The sequence below is a fragment of the Bos mutus genome, chromosome X (genome assembly GCF_027580195.1).
Source record: "Bos mutus isolate GX-2022 chromosome X, NWIPB_WYAK_1.1, whole genome shotgun sequence".
Taxonomy (NCBI): Eukaryota; Metazoa; Chordata; class Mammalia; order Artiodactyla; family Bovidae; genus Bos; species Bos mutus.
The window spans coordinates 122771503-122793617 of NC_091646.1; the positions used below are offsets into that span (position 1 = coordinate 122771503).

At 40.9% G+C, this 22115-nt stretch overlaps 1 protein-coding gene across 1 annotated transcript in view; it reads left to right on the forward strand.

Annotated features, from left to right (window-relative positions):
• The window catches only part of MAP3K15 (mitogen-activated protein kinase kinase kinase 15), a 145366-nt gene that overhangs the window by 42771 nt on the left and 80480 nt on the right, over nucleotides 1-22115 (forward strand). Inside the window, exons 4-6 of the mRNA XM_005897744.3 lie at nucleotides 12588-12781; nucleotides 15856-16024; nucleotides 18034-18140. Coding sequence (XP_005897806.2) covers nucleotides 12588-12781; nucleotides 15856-16024; nucleotides 18034-18140 — 470 coding nt within the window. The remainder of the gene's footprint in view (nucleotides 1-12587; nucleotides 12782-15855; nucleotides 16025-18033; nucleotides 18141-22115) is intronic.

Here is a 22115-nt window from a genome sequence, read left to right on the forward strand (position 1 = left end):
TAAATTCCAGTTTTCACCAAGGGTTTGCAGCCCTTTTCTATTACAAGAGTTAAACTCCAGAGTGGCACGTTTTCCTAGCAATCAAGATATGCATTCTTCCATAAGTGCTTGGAAATCAGCTTATCATGGGTAGTATTAAACCTCCTTCCATTTGCCTTAGATTTTTCCCTCTTCTTTTGACTAAACATTTATTTAATCGTTATTTTAGAAATGTTCCCTGGAAGGTCAAGCTTAAAGTCTCATGTTGAAGTTGGTTGGGATAAATTCTTATACATCTTTTTGCTCCAAAAAATTAGTTTATAAAAAATAATAATAAAAAACTTGTGCTATTACTGAACAACTTTGTGACCTGCTGTTGTTGTTCAGTTGCTAAGTTGTGTCCAACTCTTTGCAACCCCATGGACTGCAGCCTGCCAGGCTTCTCTGTCCTCCACTATCTCCTGAAGTTTGCACGAACTCAGAGTCGTTGATACTATCTAACCATCTCATCCTCTGCTGCCTCCTCCTCCTTTTGCCTTCAATCTTTCCCAGCATTGGGGTCTTTTCCAATGAGTTGGCTCTTCGCATTGGGTGGCCAAAGTATTGAGTTTTAGCATCAGTCCTTCCAATAAATATTCAGGGTTGATTTCCTTTAGGATTGACTTGCTTGATCTCCTTGCTGGCCATGGGACTCTCAAGAGCCTTCTCCCGCAACACAATTAGAAAGAGCTGCTACTGAAAAGTGAAAGTTAGTCTGTCAGTTGTGTTTGACTCTGTGCAACACCATGGACTGTAGCCTGCCAGGCTCCTCTGTCCATGAAATTCTCCAGGCTGCTGGCCATAAATAAAAAATAAGTGCTAGTGTAGTGAGGCCCCTTTGCTTGTGTTATTGTGCTGGTCTTCTTGCATAGGGCGCCTTGCATAGGGCACAGAGGAGCCTGCTGGGGAACTCGTCCTAGGTGTCCTTGGGCCATGATTGAACCTGATGGACAGTAAGGTTGAGACTGCAACATGCTCTGCTCTCCTGGCAGCTGTTTATGGATGGGACTCACCTATTATCATGTAACTGTTCATACATGAAGCCCACTGAAGAAACTGATGTTTTAGGGCTGCAGGTAGTTTGTTCTATGTGCAAATTCTGCCTAGAGTCCAGAGCAGGGGCTCTTAGATTTTGGGGTCCTGGGACTCTTTTGTCAGTCTGGAAGAGCCTATGGACCCCTTCTCAGAATAAATCTTAAAATGTTTAAATAAATACAAACTACTACAAAAGAGACCAATTATACTGAACTATATAAGTGGAGTTGGTGGTAAAGAACCTGCCTGCCAGAGGCAGGAGACATAAGAGATGCGGGTTTGATCCCTGGGTTGGGAAGATCCCCTGGAGGAGGAAATGGCAACCCACTCCAGTATCCTTGCCTGGAGAATCCCATAGACAGAGGAGCCAGGTGGGCTCCAGTCCATGAGGTTGCAAAGAGTCAGACACAACTGGAGCAATTTAGCATGCATGCATGTAGTTATCAAAAATATTTTAAAGTGATATATTGTAGTCTATGTCCTTCTTTACTAATGTCTCAAATAATAAGATCAAACAGCAAATCTAAAAACTGCCGTAATTTTGGTGTAGTGATAAATATAAAAGTTATTTTGAGATCTCTTCAGGAACTGTAATGTGAGATGAAAAATTGTTTGATTTATATTAGTGACAAAGTCCCATGTCCTGCTGAAAACAAAATGTATTGCCTCCATTCCTGATCAAATGCACAGTTATATTTCAGTGAAAGGCAAATGATGAAAAAGGTGAACTTTTTTTTCTCACTCACTTTCACAGACCCCCAAGAATTAATGGGCTCCAGGTTCAGAATTCCCAGTCTGGTCTAGTCTAGAACTGTCGAACATAGCTAATCTTTATTGGATGTCCACTATGTGCCATGACCATCTTTAAGCCTCTGTTACTTAATGAAGTTGACAGTATTATTGTCCTCATTTCAAACATAAGAAAACTGAGGTTTAGATGGACAAATACATTTTCCAAGGTCATCCATCTAGTATGGGGTGGAGCTGAGATTCCATCTTTGGCCATCCAGATTCTCCACCATCTTGCTGTGCTTGAACTGGGATGATATTGACTTTCCATTTCAATAATTGTGTTATTTCTTTGTTACCTAACTTAGCAAATGTGGGGGGGGGAACCCCACTAACCAGCTCTACTGAGACAATGATGAAATTGAAATGTCTTTGTATGTACTACTGGTGGGAGTATAAATTGCTCCAACCTTTTTGACAGCAACTTGGCCACACATATGGAGAACCTTAAACTTGCTCTAATAATCTCACTCCTGGGAAGCTATTCTCAGGAAAAGACCAGAGTGGAAAGATGCCATATGCAAGGATGTTCATCTCAGTGTATAGTAAGAAAAAATTCCAAACAAAGTTATATAATAAATGAGAATGATGAAGTATAGCGTATACACTATATATATTCACCAGATGGTGTATTAGATAGGCATTAAAAATTATGGCATTTGAGACTATATATCCATACATTTGTAATGAGAGCTTTTATTTTATTAAAATATTTATTTATTTGGCCATGCTGGGTCTTAGTTGTAGCATGTAGGATCTAGTTCCCTGACCAGGGATAAAACCCAGGCCCCCTGCATTGGGAGCTTGGAGTCTTAGCCACTGGACCACCAGAGAAGTCCCTGTAATGAGAGCTTTAAAAAACCTATTATTTAACCTAGTGATGCTATGGGATGAACTGTTCATTGTGGTGATGTTTGTAGATAGTCGTAGTTCCACTGATTTCTCACCCCCACCCTCATAGTGTTAGAGACCAGTGGCTTTTACTCTGCTCTCTGACCTCATTTACTATATCAGAATCATCCTTTTGGAAATGCTTGAAGAGTGTTTGGAATAAGGGTTTACATGTTAATGTGCCTAGCATACTGGTTCTAATGCCCCTTTATGTAGGAAACTAAGCTGTCTTTGTTAAATTTGTTTTAATGAGTTGGATTCTTGAGATGTTTCTCTTTATAAATGTAACAAGTATAAATATCCCAGCCTGGTTTGCTATTGAACGTGTGTTATGCTAATCAATGTTTTTCTTTTTAATTTTGGGTCTCCCCACCAACAAAAGTCTTCAAGTCATCACTTGAAGATGTTTGGGCCTATTCTTTGTAAGAACAAAAGTACTGTACTCAAGAGCCTGTGCTTTCATTTGGAAGTTCATGAATTGCTTTTTTAAATGTAGTCATTAGTCCCAATTTCTTTCTGTAAAATTTCTTTAAGTTTTATACACTTTTATGGAAGATTTTCTCAAAAGAAGTAGTTTTACTTTCCCAAGATTCCAGATTCCCGCTGTCTCCTCAGTCCTGTTCATTAAACTCACCCAGCTGTTTTCAGGATTCATGCATTCCCCTTCTTTCTCCTTATTTTCTCAAACTAAGGCTAAATGTTTGCTCAGAGGATCAGGATCTGCTCCAGCTGTGGGCAAGCCTTCACCAGCCTCTCTTGCCACTGTTCTGCTCACTTGAGCCATAACCTGTGACAGCACAGAGCATATATTTATCAATGTCTCATTTTTTCACACTTCATTATTGAGGATTTGAGCAGAACTGGGGCAAAGTTAACTCCTGTGCTCTCTGAGATGAATAGATTTGCTTAAGGAAGACTGTCAACAAGATTTCAGCACAAATATTTGTTTTGGAAATATTTTTAAAGCTTCTAACAATTCTATCCAAATAGGTTGGACTCTTGCACCTTCAATTTACCTACCTCTTATGGAGACTGGGGATTATTTAGTTGTAATGTTTGTAAGTATTTTTGTTAGAATTCTTACTCTGTATAATATCATCTTTTAACAAAGCTGAGAGAAGAAAGGAAAATAAGTCTTTATAGAGTTACATTAACCTGTTTGTTTACCTTCCAAATTATTTTCATTTGTTTCTGTGGATTCAGGTTACCAAATGGTGCTATTTCCTTATTCAAGTACAGCCTTGTTTCTACCTACATCTTTTGTACTGTTAGTGTCAAATATGTTACATATCTATTAATATATGTTATAGGCCCCAACATGTGATTATATGTGTCATTTTGTGCCATTGTCTTTTAACCCAGTTAAGACAAGAAAAGAAATTAGCAATTATATTGTTTCTTACAGTTACCTATATAACTAACTTTATTCCATATTTTTAAAGAATATTTGTTTGGCTGTGCCAGGTCTTAGTCGCAGTAAGCAGGATCTTCAATTTTCATTGTGGTATGTGGGATCTTTAGTTGCGACATGTGAACTCTTAGTTGCTGCATGTGGGATTTGGTTCTCTGACCAGGAATCCTCGTCTCCTGCATTGGGGCGTGGAGTCTTAGCCACTGGACCACCAGGGAAGTCCCCATACTTTGTTTTTATTGTGTGAATTAAAATTACTGTCTGGTATCACTTGCTTTCAGCCTGAAGAAGTTCCTTTGGTATTTTTTTTTTAATAAAACATGTCTTCTAGGAACAAACTATCTCAGTTTGTGTTTACTTAAAAATGTCTTTATTTTCTCCTTTTCTCCTCAGATTTTCTTTCAGATCCTTTATTAGGGTGTTGAAATTTTCTCTAAAGATCTTGTGTACTTTAGGTAAAGTTAGATTCTCCTTCATTTATAAAAGATAGTTTTGCTAGATACAAGATTTTGGTTGACTTTCTTTTCCTCATCTCTTTGAATATGTTGTTATACTGCCTTCTAACTTTCATTGCTTCTGACGAAAAGTCAGATGTTGATTTTATTGAGTTACCCTTGTACACAATAAGACACTTTTTTCTCTTGCTGCTTTCAAGACTTTGTCTTTCACAGTTTCGACTACAGTGTATCTGGATGTGGCTCTCTTTGAGTTTATCCTACTTGGAATTTAGCTTCTTGGGTATATAGATTAGCTTAATCAAATTTTGAATTTTTCAGCAATTATTTCTTTTAGTGTAGTCCTGCTCCTTTCCTCTCCTTCCAGGACTCCCATTATGATCTGTTTTTGTTGGTATACTTGATGGTGTCCCACATTTCTTTGAGGTTCTGTTCATTTTTCTTCATTCTTTTTTCTCTCTGTTCTTCAGTCTGCATAATCTTCTGTTGATCTGTCTACAAATTTGCTGATTCTTTCTTCCATTGTAATTTCCTCTTGAGCCCCTTCAGTGAATTTTTAATTTTGGTTATTATCCTTTTGGGACTTCCTTGGTGGCTCAGACAGTTAAGAATCTGCCTATAATGCAGGAAACCCAGGTTCAATCCCTGGTTTCTGAAGATCCCCTGGAGAAGGGAATGACTACCCACTCCAGTATTCTTGCCTGGAGAATTCCATGGACAGAGGAGCCTGGCCGGCTATAGTCCATGGTGTTGCCAAAAGTCAGACACAACTGAAAGACTAACACTATTTTTTCATTATACTTTTTAGCTCCAGGGGCTTCCCTGGTGGCTCAGACAGTAAAGAATCCACCTACAATGTGAGAGACCTGGGTTCAATCCCTGGGTTGGGGAGATCCCCTGGAGGAGGGCATGGCAACCCACTCCAGTATTCTTGCCTGCAAAATCCTCATGGACAGAGGTCCCTGGAGGCTACAGTCTGTGGGGTTGCAAAGAGTTGGACATGACTGAGCAACTGAGCAGCACCAGAATTCCCCTTTACATTTTTTTTTTTGTAATTCCTAATTCTTCATTGATATTCTGTATTTGATGATACATTGTTTGTTAAGTATGATTTCCTTTAGTTCTTTTAGCATATTTATAGTAGCAGTTTTCAAGTCTTTGTCTCCTGAGTCCAATACCTGGGTCCTTTCAAAGGCAGTTACTCAAAGGCAGTTACTCATTGCCTGCTGTTTTTCATATATATGGACCACACTGCCCTGTTTCTTTGCATTTTTTGTGGTTGAAAACTGGACACTTTAGGTAATGTAGCAACTCTGGATACTGATTTCTCTCCCTCCTGCCTCTGCAATTTCTTCCTGTTTATTGGTTTATTTGTTGAGTGACTTCGCTGGACTAGTTCACTGAGGTCTCTTTCCTCCACAGTGTGCAGCCTCTGATGTCACTCCTCAGAAGGTGCAGCCTTGGGCATGCACACAGCTACCCTAACTCATCCCCACCTGGGGATGACAGTGATTATAGCTGGGCTCTCTTGGACTATATCTTTCCCTAATTTCACTATTAAGTTTTTCTTCTTGATTTTTTCTTTTTTTGGTTGCACTGGGTCTTATTGCTGCCCACGGGCTTCTCATTGCAGTGGCTTCTCGTGTTGCAAAGCACAGGCTGTAGGCACATTGACTTCAGTAGTTGCGACACTCGAGCTCAGAAGTTGTGGTACATGGGCTTAGCTGCTCCACAGTATGTGGAGTCTTGCTGGATCAGGGGTTGAACCCATGTCTCCTGCGTTGGCAGGCAGATTCTTAAACACTGGGCCACAGGAGAGTTCCCTGGTGGGATTTAAGTTCCTGATTGATCTTCCTCTATTGATACCACATCCAGTTGTTAGTGTCCCCAAATTGGTAGCTAATTGCTTTATTGTTTTTGCCAGTAACCTGAGACATAAATGTTTCACAGTCTAATATCATTAACATTGGACTTCTTTGCAGATGTGGTTTTTTAAGGCTGTTCTTTAAAGTCTACTCTGACCACAGGAAGGCTTCCATAACTCTCTGTTCCCCTGTTCCTTTTTGTTAAACTTCTAGCTGGTCTACCTTTCACCCATTGCTCTCATGGAGCTACCAGCCTCCTCTTCATTTCTTGCTACAAAAGTCTTCATAGTCTTTGACAGCTTTCATGGGTTTGAACTTCCCCATGCTATGTTCCACATAAAACCAGTCTCCTTGGGGAGAGCTGCAGAGCTCTGTGTTTTTACCTCATGCCTTGACCCTAGGCAGAGCTCTGCACCACTGCTCCAGAGCAGGACAAGGGGATAGCAGCCTGCCTCTTTCAGAATGATACCCTGCTATGAGTGGGCTGCTGGCCAGAGCTAGCAGCCCCTGACCTTCTCAGCTTGCCTCTCCTAACATGGAACCTCCATCCGATGTGAGCTGGGACATAGATGATCAGGGCCCAGTATTCTTGGCCTGATTCACCTAAGATGCCATACGAGTGGGAAGTGGGTGAGGGGATGGAGCCCTGGTTCTCTTAACCACACTTACCTGGAATAGGGCTTTTACAACACAGGACGGTGGTGAATGAGGATGCTGGTGGCCTAGCCTTCCTAGGGAGAAACTGTCATCTTAGACTTGAGATTGGGGGTGGCAGGGGGCCACATCTTCTTGGCTGTACCCATCCAGAGTAGAACTGTCACTCTGGGCTGGAGGGTAGGAGAAGAACAGCTTATAGCTCACATGCTACAGCCTCACTGTCCTTATCAAGATTTAATTGTTTTTTTGAATAAAGATCTCTTGTCCATTTGCTGTTTGCTCTTAAGACATTTTATACAGACTTGAAATGGTTTTTTTAGAAAAATATTTGTTACCAGTTATGGTTGATTTTCTGGGAAGGGAATCTGAGGAGCTCCACATACCTCCAGTCTAGCCCTAACTTTTTGAAAATAACAAACTCCATTCCTTCAGGGATTTTTATTTTTTACCTTCTAGACTTCACTGATTCACACAGCTCTTTTATCCTTCTTAGTCTAAACTAGGAAATCTTTTTACCATAAACTCAACCGACTTTAGGTAAAAGAACAAGCAGATTAATGTATAAATGAATGTATAATGGCATTTAATTTAATTAACTTTGGCACCATGACTTGCTTGATATAGATGATGGAGAAATGTGTCTCTAACCTACCAAAAGCTTACTTTGCTGGGCACTTTGAATCGATCTTTGAGAATTTGCAGATATTACCAGAGGGGGAAGGGTCTTTGTTCCTCTGGTGCAGGCTTTGCTCAGTGATTGCTAGGAAGTAACCATGAGTCTGCCTCCTGTTCCCCATTTATCACCAACATACCCATAATGTTGCCACCTCTCTTTATAACACACCAGCATTTGCAGTGAGAGGTGTTTAACTCCAGTATCTAGTGTCCACAGGGACAGTCTCCAGCTGCTATTTTGTAGCATGGTAAGTACTTTCATAAAATCTGTTATCAGGAATCATGAAACATCAGGCAGGTTAGTGTTAGACAAGGGTTGGCCCACCATTTGTTTTAGTATGACCTGTGAGCTTACAATGGCTTTTACACTTTTTAGCGATTGAAAAACAATCAGAAGATGAAGAATATTTTGTTGTTGTTGTTTAGTCACTAAGTCATGTCCAACTGTTTGCAACCTTGTGGACTAGAGCCTGCCAGGCTGCTCTGTCCATGGGATTTCCCAGGCAAGAATACTGAAGTGTGTTGCCTTTTCCTTCTCCAGGTAGTCCTCCCAACCCAGGGATTGAACCAGTGTCTCCTGCATTGGCAGGCAGATTCTTTACCACTGAGCCACTGGGGAAGCCCAAAGAATATTCTAGGACATGTAAAAATATGAAATTCAGATTTTTGCCCATAAATAGTTTCACTGGGCACAGCCATGCTCATGTGTCTGTGTCTTGTCTGTGGCTGCTTTCATGATTTAACAGCAGAGTTGAGTACTTGGAGAGTAGAGATTATATGGCCCACAAGACCAAAAATATTTACCATCTGGCCTTTTACAGAAAAAGTGTGCTGATGCAGTCTCAAGTATGATTGAGTGGAGCAGCGCTAGTCATTTTTCCTTAACAAAGTATTTTAGGGCCTACAGACATCTCATCAGGGATATAGATGCCCTAGGAGGTACAAAAGAGGGAGAGAATTTCAAGACAATTATTTGTATTTTGAATTTAGATAGAAGAATGCCACCTGTCCTTGTGTAAGCAAATCTTATTCAAAAGGAAAACAAAAATGTCTGTCACATATATGTTTGAAACTAGTTCCCCAGTGTGGAGTCTTCCCAAGACTTCTGTTTGATCTGAAATTGTAGCATTCTGACAGTTGTCTCTGGGGCGAATGAATTTCTTTTTAATTTAGAAGAAGTTGTATTGCTCATTTGACCTCTCATTCTTGGTGAAAGTGTGCTTCCTAGGTTATGTGTTATGCCAAATTATCCCATCACTTCATGGCAAATAGATGGGGAAACAGTGACAGACTTTATTTTTTGGGGCTCCAAAATCACTGCAGATGGTGACTGCAACCATGAAATTAAAAGACACTTACTCCTTGTAAGAAAAGTTATGACCAACCTAGACAGCATATTAAAAAGCAGAGACATTACTTTGCCAACAAAGGTCCATCTAGTCAAGGCTATGAAACCATGGATGTGAGAGTTGGACCATAAAGAAAGCTGAGTGCCGAAGAATTGATGAACTGTGGTGTTGGAGAAGACTCTTGAGAGTCCCTTGGACAGCAGGGAGATCCAATCAGTCCATCCTAAAGGAAATCAGTCCTGAATATTCATTGGAAGGACTGATGCTGAAATTCCAATGCTTTGGCCACCTGATGCAAAGAACTGACTCCTTGGAAAAGAACCCGATGCTGGGAAAGATTGAAGGCAGGAGGAGAAGGGGACGACGGAGGATGAGATGGTTGGATGGCATCACTGACACAATGGACATGGGTTTGGGTGGACTCTGGGATTTGGTGATGGACAGGGAGGCCTGGGTGCTGCGGTTCATGGAGTCGCAAAGAGTCAGACATGACTGAGCAATTGAACTGATGCCAAATTTCCTAGATAACTCCTTTAGTTTAACAAATTAGGGGGAAAAGTCAGATGTATTATTGCTGGCATCAAATTCTTTAAAACTTAATGAAGATATAGGAATTAACAAGTCAGAAATTTTAACATAGTGGCTTTTTGTAACAGTACAGACAAAATAGAGACTGTGATAGTAGAATGTCGTTTAAGAGCATATTGTAGTCCTCCAAATATGCTAAAAACTGAACATGGGCTTGAAAAAGTGAAAAGTGAAAGTCTCTCAGTCGTATCCGACTCTTTGCAACCCCATGGACTGTATAGTCCTTGGAATTCTCCAGGCCAGAATACTGGAGTGGGTAGCCTTTCCTTCCTGAAGGGGACCCTCCCAACCCAGGGATCGAACCCAGGTCTCCTGCATTGCAGGTGGATTCTTTACCAGCTGAGCCACAAGGGAAGCCCAAGAATACTGGAGTGGGTAGCCTTTCCCTTCTCCAGGGGATCTACCCAACCCAGGGATCAAAACTAGATCACCCACATTGCAGGCGAATTCTTTACCAGCTGAGCCACAAGGGAAGCCCAAGAATACTGGAGTGGATAGCCTATCTCTTCTCCAGGGGATCTTCCCGACCCAGGAATCGAACTGGGGTCTCGTGCATTGCACAGGCAGACTCTTTACCAACTGAGCTCTCAGGGAGCCCGAGCGTGGGCTGAATGCTATTTACAGGTAGGGTTTCTTTTTCTATTTCATGTTCAGTGCTCCCATTTCACTTAGTTTATGTTTTCTAATTTCTGTGTCTTTTTTCTGTTTTTCGTTCTCAAGCCTTTATCAAGCATAGTAGAAAAACTTTTATATATGTATATATATGTGTGTGTGTATATATAGTATGTATGATATATATATTTTAGAAATGTTATGAATTTTTGCCTAGCTAAAAAATTTATGACATTTTAATTTCACTTTTTTGACTTAGTATAAATAGAATGCTAGGTTTCTAATTAATATTCAGTCAAAACTTTGATATAGTTACATATATTTTGGCATCTGATATTACTGCTAAAAAGACTAGAAAGTTCATTATCTTAGTGATCTTTTTTACAAAAATTTGAAGCTCAAAACTTCTAATCCAGTTCTGAGAATATCAAGAAATACTATGTTGTTTAAAAAAAAACCAGAAAACATGTGATAACAGTATTATTAACTAAAGTACAATTTTGTACAAATTTCACAAGATTTTATGCTAATGTCCATTATTTATTTTCATACCTTATTCAAGATTCTGCTTTGTATTTAGTTGCATTGAGCAGTTTCAGCTGCATGCAACAAATTCTGATAAATTCTCTTTTCATTTTTATTCTGTTACAAATATTTTCTAATTTTCCTTCTTAGGGCTTCTTAGGTACATCCATCATTTAAAAGTGGACATTTAATTTCCAAATACATAGGGGTTTTAAATATCTTTGATATTAATTTTTCATTTTAATATTTTTCATTTAAATGCTTCCTCCTCTGTAATCACCCTCTGTGTTTTTTCAGTCTTCTAAGTTTACTGAGGCTTTCAATGGCTAAGTCAAAGATCTCTCTTGGTAAATGTCACATTGGACTTGAAAATACGTGGGTTATTTTCAAATATCTTTTGATACAGATTTCTAACATAATTCCACAGTGATAAGAGAACCAACTCTGTATGATTTCAGTACATTTAGACCATGAATTTTTTGCATCTGTTTTATGCCCCTGGATATGTTCCAGTGTCTCCTAGTTTATATATAGTCTATGGGAACTTGAATAGAATTTGTATCCTACTGTTGTGTGAAAATTGTATTAATCTTAATTATGTTGAATTGGTGCTTTCCTTCTACTTTGCTATATCTTCATTCTATTAATACTTGAGAGTTTGATAAAGAAACTCCAACTAAAAATTTATCTATTTAGAATAATTGTAATATATAGTAGAACTATATGTAACTTTCTTGTATATTTCCAAGTCTCCTGTAAATGTGTTATCATACTTTAATAATTTAAAAACTGAAAGTAAAAAAAAAAAAACTAAAGGTAGCATTTATGCTTTAAAAAATAGTTACAATTTGACTATGAATCATGATTATTCCATAGAAAAAGCATAGTTTTACTTGAGTATTATTTGACAATATAAAAATTTTTAAACAAAATGTTTTCCCAAAACATCTCTGGGACTAATTATATCTGTTAATATCTGCTTCCTGCAAAACAGTTTCTACTCAAAAAAGTTTATAAATAATTCACCTGTGGTTAAATTATCAAATAATAAGGCTTTTCCTGCTGCTGCTGCTGCTGCTAAGTCGCTTCAGTCGTGTCCGACTCTGTGAGACCCCATAGACGGCAGCCCACCAGGCTCCCCCGTCCCTGGGATTCTCCAGGCAAGAACACTGGAGTGGGTTGCCATTTCCTTCTCCAAGGCATGAAAGTGAAAAGTGAAAGTGAAGTCGCTCAGTCGTGTCCGACTCTTAGCGATCCCATGGACTGCAGCCTACCAGGCTCCTCCATCCATGGGATTTTCCAGGCAAGAGTACTGGAATGGGGTGCCATTGCCATGCCAAAAGAAAGTAAATTAAACCTTTACATTTTACTTCTTGGTTATCATTGGGCTGAAGTTCCCTCTGATTTGGAGGATATGTAATGAAATATAATTTCTGAGAATTAAAAACCTAAAATCTCTGCCAGTGAAATTCAGAGATGTATACTGCTCAGTTCAGCATTGAAAACCAAATTTTTGTTGTATGCCCATGTGTTAGAGCTTGTGAAATGGCGTGGTTTCCTGTTTGCATCTGATAGATTCATAGTCATATTGTGCAAGTAGTTGTTCATCATCAGGCATTTTCTCCTTTCCTGTCCCACCAAGGTTCCACCTGCCCAAATCCATAGCTGTGCTTCTGCATTGCTTATTTTGTGAAACATTTTTGTTTGTTTTTTCCAGGCATCCAGTGGAAATTATTACTTCATCCCATATATCGTGACACCATGCGCTGATTATTTTTGCTGTGAGAGTGATGCCCAGCGGCGTGCCTCGGAGTACATGCAGCCCAACTGGGACACCCTCCTCGGTCCACTGTGTGTGCCTCTGGTGGACAGGTTTACTAGCCTCCTCAAGGACATCCATGTGACCTCATGGTAATTCCCATCAACTGTCCTCAACCTTGGGAGCTTGACCAAAATTTTCCCTTCGTGTCCATGGAGGTGATGTACCTTCAAGAGACCATAGTGCCCAGAGAGCGGGGAACTCCAACCAGTCATTTTAAAGTCATCCTGGAATCCAGGGTTTCACACTGGCTCACTGCTTTGGGCTGTTGAGGTGTAGCTGAAAGAGAATGAAACTGGAGTTGAGGTCAGGGTTCAGTTTGTGTTTGGTTCCAGCTCCTTACGCAACCTTGACAAATAGCTTTTCTGTAGCTGTTTTCTCATCTAGAAAGGAACTTAAATCATTGATTTTCTTTAATGTGCTTTCAACTCTGACATTCTGTGTTCTAAGATCATTTCTGAAGGTGAGTTCCTGCCCACCGCCAATCAGCTGTTGAGGTGGTTAATATGTGTCAGCAAGGTTATTCCAAACATTAGCCCCTATGCTGTACAAGTCGGGGTATGTTGAGTCAAGCTGAAGCCATCCTGACCACAGTGTGCCCTGGGACATGTTCTTGGTAGATTTATGTCAGAGAAGGTGTGGAGCAATAATTCAAGAGCTGACAGGTTTGGGTTTGAATCCTGGCTCAGGCTGTCCTTCAGTGTATAGCCTTGGGACAGTCAGCTCACCTCTTGGAGCCTCAGTGCTCAAGAAACCAGCCCTTGAAATATCCCTGTTTTGAAACTTGAAGGCAGAAAAATTATTCCACTTAAAGAAAGAATTCAGATTTCCTTTGCCTGTAGCCAGTTTAAAGGATTTAATCCTGAAAGTTAAGTCACAAGGAGGATTTGTCTTTCCAAAACAAATGAAAATCCAAAGCGCTGGCAGAACTGACTTGAAGTATAAGGGCCGCATGTCCCTCTGGCTTGCACTGTGGTCCCCCAGACTGTGGAGCATTACTACTGTGGGGCTGGTGGGAGGTGCATGCTTCTTCACAGTCTGCTCTCCTTTTCTATCCTGTCACCTCTTTTCTGGACACACAGTTTCTGCTGCAGATTGTAATGGGAAAAGAAGACTGGCAACTCAGGTATATGTGACCACATGCCAATCTAGAAAGTAAACGGGGCACCGTTTGCAGCACATCCCTCAAAAACCTCATTCGGACCCAGCTTGCTAACTATTGTCTTACTGCACAGTGAATATTCTAGTGAGGTTCAGGGAGAAAAGTGTCCCAGGATCATTTTTTCAGGTCTGACGAGGAAGTAGGCTGGCTTGAGTCTGCCAGATGAGCAAGGTGTCTGCAAGAAGTGGCCTCAGGTTTGTTTCTCATTCACTTTATGTATGTTTCAGTAGGAAGACAAGTCTTTCAATTTGGTTTAATTTCAAAGAACTTGAAATACCTGTTGGTTGATTCCACCCCTTGAACTCCCAGATACCTGGCAAGGGTTAGTGAGAGGGTAAATGATGCTAATGATTGAAAACATCTGTAACAGTGGCAGACAGATTTTCAGCTCAAATGGCAACTTGCATAGATTGATGAAGGCCACCCGGAGCCCTGTGCAGAAAAGGGATTTGAAGCCATTTCCAAGTTCACACTGATTAGCAGTCTCTTTCCTGGTTACCAGAGGCAGAAATGGCTGCATGTTTATTACATACATGTTGTCTCCAAGCCATACTTAATTCAGTGTTTTGTTTATTTACTTACAGGTTACCATTCTTATTAGGTTTCTTAGTTTATTGGAACTATTTTTCAGAGTTCCCCTTGAAAACAAGACTAAAGTGTACATTTTTACTTGACAGAAGAAACTCATAACGCTTTAATAGCTTTTGATGCCTTTATAGTCCAGCAAATGGACAGTGGCTATCAACCAACTTAATTATTCATTTGATTAATCATAGAATTTTAAACATTAGTAGAATCTACTCATTTGCTCATCATTGAGGTAATAAGCAAGAGACAAGGGGATAAAAATTAAAGCAATGCACTGATACTTTTATATCAGAGCACTTTCACTTTACTTAAGTAAAGTGAATTTTACTTTACTTAAGTGAAAGTAAATTAATTCCACTTAATTAGTGAAATGTTGAGATTTATTATAAGCATTGGACCAGGAAGTGTACTGTAAACACTTTTTTGGACAGAGTTTTGTAACAATTAAAATCAACATTGGTTATTCTTTGGTATTGTTTCTCATCCTCTGAAGACTATTACTTGTTAAACTTGTTCTTTTTAAGAAACAACCTAAGTTTACTGTCTACAGTTAAATCGTTTCAGCTGTGTAATGGGTTGACAGTATTATAACTTGGTCATGCCAAGTCTCCATAGAAAAAAAATTGCTTGGAAAGTAGACAACATATTTAAATTCATCTATTTTAAACCAAGTACTGAATATTAGCATTGGTTCTTGGAGGGGCTATGGTGAGACATTCCAGTGTGAATTTAAACTGCTTTAAATGTTGTAATACATCCCTGTTATTATATGGATGCCCACATAAAGGAAGTTCTGTGTCTTCCATTAGGAAAGCATTCTGGCTGTCAAAAATGACATAGAGAATAGGGGGTGAAAGGCAGAGGTGGTCTGCAGGTGTCCAGGCATGGTTTCTTGTATTGCTCCTGGACACATCCAGATTTTGTTTCTCGACCAGTTGTAAAAAGCTTTGTGATTACTAGCTGGGGATACCTGAAAGATACATCTTAAAGACATTTATCTTATTATGTTTCATGGCTTTGGAGTTTTGTTCAGCTTTGTGAAAAATCTCTTAATGGTGGGGGAAATTACTCTTCAAGTGAAGTACTTTCTTGTCCTCTATGTGTTTGAAAATACAAGAGGAGAGGAGATGGGGTGGGGTAGCTAGTGAGTCCTGTGTGTTATCCAAATACATCGGGGGTCAACTTTGAAAATATTTTCAAGGTCATAATGAACTGATTTTATTTGTAACTGTTGAGTGGTTAGGTTTTTGCAAAGTGATATTCACAAGTAGGATGTGCTCCCCGTTGGCTGATCCTGGGAGGCTCAGGTGTGGGCAAGGCCTAAGTCACGTCCATGAGAGCTAGGTTTGTTTGGGCTGCAGCACAGTCCTGGATGCTTGTAGACATGACTGGAGCTTTTCTTGTTTCCCTCTCCAGTGCTTATTACAAAGAAACCTTGTTAAATGACATCCGGAGAGCCAGAGAGAAATACCAGGGTGATGAACTGGCCAAGGAGCTGGCTCGGATCAAACTCCGCATGGATAACACTGAGGTTCTGACCTCAGACATCATCATTAATTTACTGCTGTCCTATCGCGATATCCAGGTATGCCATATGCTTATCTGAATGCTTATCACAGTTCTTCCCTGACATGGGGAATTCCTTGTATGAAGTACTCATACACTAGATGTATGGTTAGGTAGCTGTTTTATAGCCAAAATAGGAACGTGGCCAGGTCATAGGTCACTATCTTTTGTGGTAGAAATGTTGCAGAAGGTTTTGTCATGTCAGAAGGGTGCTCCAGCAAATTCTTAGATATGGTACTGCTTAGTAAAAGGAGTTCAGAATTTAACAGTTTATATGCAGTTTGTGCTAGGCGTTGTTCCAAGCCCTTTGTAAGCCCTAATTCACTTAATCCTCTTCAGAAGCCTATGGGGTGCACAGTCTGATTATTCCCATTTTAAAAATGAGGAACATGAGGTACAGAGAAGCTAAATAACATGCCTAAGGTCACACAGCAGTTGGCAAAAGTCAAGATTCAAACTGAGGCAACCAACTCTGTTGTCCTTGCTCTTAATGCCTCTCCTCTTCTACTTCCTTTAGGCCTTTGTCACTTCCTTCTTTGTTTAGCTCTACCTGTTAGTGAAAGGGAGGGCAGGAGTAACAGAGGCATGTCCAGGAATCAGGGGCTGCAGGGCTTTATTCTAAGACAAGGGGCAGAGACTTCTGGAAAGTCCTGAAGACAGGGTTTGTAGAATATGGTACCATGAAGGAAAGCAATCATTTCCCCCCTCCAAGTTTAATGCCGTGGGGCCATTTCCAAGACGTCTTGTCTTCCTTCCCTTTGGAGGAACACAGAGCAGTGTACGTAACCTGTAGAATTCTATCAGTGCAAAGCCATGTTGGAGGTTGTTGGCCACAGGTCTTTAGACGAGAGAGGCTTCCATTTATGACCTGAGCCAAGAACAAGAGTCAACCACTTAAGGAACTCATGCCCCTGGTGACAAACAGATGCATCTAATTGATTTTAATAGCAGATGCTATTAGAAATTATGCTGACTGAGTGATGCCCCATGGAACAAGAGAATGGGAAGGACCTTGTTTGAGGTCTTTCTTCCATTGAGTGGCTGGCTTCCTTCTGCCCGTGCTTTCACACATCTCTACTCTTTATAACCTTCCCTTGGTGGGACTCTTAGGCTCAAAGATGAGTCAGAAGCTTCTTGCAGTACTTTGCTTTCCCTTTCCTTGCGCAGCAGCATCAAAGTGTAATGCCACAAAACAGGCGTGAGATTTCGGTGGGAAGTCCTCGTTTGCTAACTGTGGCCAGCTGTCAGCAAGTTGGCCAGTAACAGTGATTCTGAGTTGGCTGAAAGGGTAACAGATGGCACTGCTCACAGGGGATACAGCCGAGACGAACACGGTAGCAATTTTTCCCTGGGTAATTATGCAGTTTAGAGCCGTGGTTCTCAAGCAGGGGACATGTGGCAGTGTCTGGAGATATTTTGGGTTGTCACAACTTGGGGTGGGGGGCGGAGTGCTACTGGCACCTAGTGGGTCAAGGTCACAGGTGCTGCTTAATATCCCATGATACACAGGACAGCCCCCACCATAAAGAATGATCCAGCCAGCCCCCAAATGTCACTAGTGCCAAGGCTGAGAAACTGATTTAAATGAATTGGAATGTTTCTGACAAAATAGGAAGCCTTGGGATATTTCCTCCCTTTGCGTGGCAAATGACTGTAAGATTTCTTATATATTTACATCCAGTTCATTTTAACCCACAGCCCTGCCAATGGTGATAACTCTCCTAAGCTCAAAATGTGGTACCTTTTCCTAGCTGCTTGGCTCATTCGTTTATCATCTTTGAATCTAACTTCCTTTCCTTGATCCTTTTGTGGCCTCCGAGAGCAGGGATTCTTCCTGTGTCTTCTCTCATCCATCTTGTTGTTGTTTTTAATCTCATTGCTCTTCTTTTAAGGACTTTAACTGCACTAAATACTTCTGTAGGGAAGGGCCTATATTTAAATGCCGAGGTGGTCTCATGTTTATAACTGTTTAAGAAACCCTGCAAAGAGCTACATTTCCTCTCTCACCTTGGGACCTCTTGCCAACAGGACTATGATGCAATGGTGAAGCTGGTAGAAACACTGGAGATGCTGCCTACATGTGATTTGGCTGACCAGCATAACATTAAATTCCACTATGCGTTTGCACTGAATAGGTAAGAGTGATAATGTATGGATAGAGTTTTGAAGCAGGCCAGCTGTTAAATTCTGCTTCCTTTTTTTCTTCTTTTTTAAAATTGTAATATTATTGCTTTACAATGTTGCTAGTTTCCACTGTACAACTAAGTGTATCAACTATATGTATGCGTATATCCCCTCCCTCTTGAGGCTCCCTCCCACCCCCTAGCCTACCCTTCCGGGTCATCACAGAGCACCGGGCTGAGCTTCCTGTATTGCACAGCAGCTTCCCATTAGCTATTTTACACGTGGTAGTGTGTATATGTCATTGTTATTCTCTCAATTTGTCCCGCCCTCCCCTTCCCCCACTGTATTCACATGTCCCTTCTCTACGTCGGTATCTCTGTTTCTGCCCTTCAAATAGATTCATCTGTACCATTTTTCTAGATTCCACAAATATGTATTAATATATGATACTTGTTTTTCTCTTTGACTTACTCTACTCTGTATGACAGATTCTAGGTCCATCAACATCACTGCAAATGACCCAATTTCATTCCTTTTTAGGGCCAAGTAGTATTTCATCATATATATATATGTCTCACATCTTCTTTATCTATTCCTCTGTTGATGCACACCTAGGTTTCTTCCGTATCCTGGCTATTGTAAATAGTGCTGCATTGAACACTGGGGTACATCTGTCTTTTTGAATTATGGTTTTCTAAAGGTATACAACCAGTAGTGGGATTGCTGGGTCATATCATACCTTTACTTTGAATTTTTTAAGGAACCTCCATACTGTTCTCCATTGTGGCTGTACCAGCTTACACTCCCACCAACAGTGTAGGAGGGTCTCCTTTTCTCCATACCCTCTCCAGCATTTATTGTTTGTAGACTTTTTGATGATGGCCATTCTGACCAGTGTGAGGTGATACCTCATTGTAGTTTTATTTGCATTTCTGTAATAATGAGTGATGTTGAGCATCTTAAATTCTGTTTCCTTCTTTCATTCAACCCTCATTGAGTATGAGCCAGATCATGGCTGAATGCCAAAGTTAAGAAAATGGACATGACATGATCTTAACCTTTAGGGACTTTGTCTTTGGAGCATATATTCTAGCTGTGAGGTCAGATGTGCACCTAAACCCCTACAGCTCAGAGTGATAAATGTCTTCATGAATACCGCAGCATAGTAGAGGGAGGAAGTCATTCTGCTTTGGGGTTTTCAAGAGGCTTCTCGGGAGTCTTTTGGGCTGGGTTTTGAAGACTTAGTAAGAATTGCCTCATGGGCGGAGGAGACCATGGGATGGGGTTGAGGAAGAGGCCACTCCACGTGGCCAGAAGTGTGGGCAGAGAGTTCTTCAGGTGTGGGGACCTCCAGAATATGAGCTATAGGTGCAGCAAATGTGTGCAGTGAGGCGGAGTGTGGAGGGTGGGACTGTGTTGTGACAGGACTGTATATATACCAACGAGGAGCTGAAAATGTCTCATAGACTGTGGAGGTAGGGGGCTAGTTTAACAACAGGATTAACATTGAATGACGGGGAAGGGGGCTGCTGTCTTCCTGTACTAGTGTAATCTGAATTACTAGGCTAGGTAGAGTATGTGAGACTTGAAAATTCCTGCCTGGAGACCCTGAGCCTCAAAAGCATATTGCTAGGGGTGCCAGCTAAGATGCTGTAGTATAGAGACCCCAAATGCAGTGATTGAAATTTCTCTTTCACATAGCAGTCTAGAGGTGAGTGGACCAGGCTAGTGGCATAGGAGTTGTTCAGGGATCTAACTTCTGCCCATTTTGTAGCTCTTTCATTCCCAAGAGTGTTGTTCTCTTCTAGTTGAAACAGTCACTGCTTTACTCTTTGTTCCAGCCTGATGAAAGGAGTAGTGTGGAAGCCCAGTTAAGCCATTTCCTTTAATGCAAGTAGAATTTTCATGGGCCACTTCCACTGACATTCTGTTGGTGAGAGCACAGTCATGACCCCTGTCTAACTATAAGGGAAGCTGGGAAATGGAGTCTCTCACTGAGTGGCCATGTGGAGAATAAATAGGAGTTTGATGCATCTAATCTCACAAAATCCAAGCTGCCTAAACATCTTAGCCCTACAGTTACTCTTCCTCCACGATAAGATACAGGAAGAGGGATGGCATTGGGTGAACATAGTAAGAGCTACATACAAATCCACTTCCTGCTGGGGCTAGGAATCACTCATGTTTGAATCACACTGCCAAAAACTTGAGGATATTCAAATGTGGCTTGAGAATCAGAGTTCTGGCACCTTCTTATCAACCCTCCGTGGCAAACATCTTCCTTAGGGAATGAGTACAGTGAGGGTTGATGGGGACCGAGTTAGAGGACACTTGCATCTCATTTCTCAGAGGCTTGGCTTTGCTTCAGCAGCTGGATTAAGCTGTATATGGTAGACTCGCCACTGGCAGCATCTGCATGGCAGCAGCCACACAATCTATGGCTTCAGGATTCTTGTAACACATATGAGGGAACATCTCTCTTTTGTATTGAAGTATATAAAGCACATGGGCAGTGAAGTGTGTAGATCTTTATACAACTTGAATTTTAATAAATAGATATACACACGTAAACAAAACCCCTATCAAAATATGAAATAGTTCCACCCCCACCCCAGAAGTTCCTTTGTTCCCCTTTGCAGGTAGTCCCCACCCCTCTACAGGCCCCCACTCTTCATATATTGCAACCTCTGTCTCCAGAGATGAGTTTTTTCTGTCCTTGAACTTTGTATAAATGGAATCACACAGTATGGGCTTCCCAGGTGGCTCAGTGGTAAAGAATCTGCCTGCCAGTGCAGGAGACACAGGTCAGGAGGATCCCTTGGAGAAGGGAATGGCAACCCACTCCAGTATTCTCACTGGAGAATTCCATGGATAGAGGAGCCTGACGGGCTACAGTCCATGGGGTCACAAAGAGTCAGACATGGCTGAGCGATTAAACAGCAGTCACAGAGTATGTACCATTTTGTGCCTGGCTCCCTACACTCGGTGTCGTGTTTCTGAGATTCGCCCATGCTGTTTACGGTGTCAGTGGTTCATTCCTTCTCCTTGCTGTGGAGTGTTTTGCTGTGTGGATATGCCACAAGTGATGTATCCATTTCACAGCTGGCAGACGAGCTTGTTTCCAGTTTGGGGGTACTGAGAACAGTGCTGCTATTAGCATTTATGTGCATGGCTTTTGCACACCTCTGGGCACATTTCTGTTGGGTACAAAGCACATGCTTGTGTCCTACTGTACTAGACACCTGCAAGCAGTGGTTAAGTGAAAGTCGCTTAGTCGTGTCCAGCTTTTTGCGATCCCATGGACTGTAGCCCGCCAGGCTCCTCTGTCCATGGAATTCTCCAGGCAAGAATACTGCAGTGGGTAACCATTCCCTTCTCCAGAGGATCTTCCCAACCCAGGGATTGAACCCAGGCCTCCCACAGTGCAGGCAGATTCTTTACCAGATTCTGAGCCACCAGGCAACCAGCAAGCAGTGGTAGTCAGGATTTTTACTCTTTTTGGTGGAGGACCTCAATGGTCTCTATGAAAATAAGCCTTCTCTCTCCCCAGCAGTCTTTAAACTCAGCATCCCAAGGCGGGTAACATGGGGATGGGCATCTTCCTTAAGCCTGAAAAGGAATTTCTGTAACTCTGTCCCCCCAGAGTAGTGGGGAGATAGATATAATTTATACTTAATTATATGTTAAGTATATATAATTTATTATTATAATTTATTCTTAATATATAAATTTATTTAAGAATAAATTATATTTAAGATAATATATAAATTATATTTAAGTATAATTTATCTTAAATATAATTTATTCTTAAATTATACTTGGTCGATCCTTGACTTAAAAGGATTAATCAGTTATCCCTGGTGAAGTTTCTGGAAGAATGCCTGGCATACCATAAGTGCTTTTTTTTTTAAATGGCTCGTTAAATTGAAACTAAGAGGGCCTTTTAAATCACTCACCACCAAGTCTTTTCCCGGACCAAATAGAGG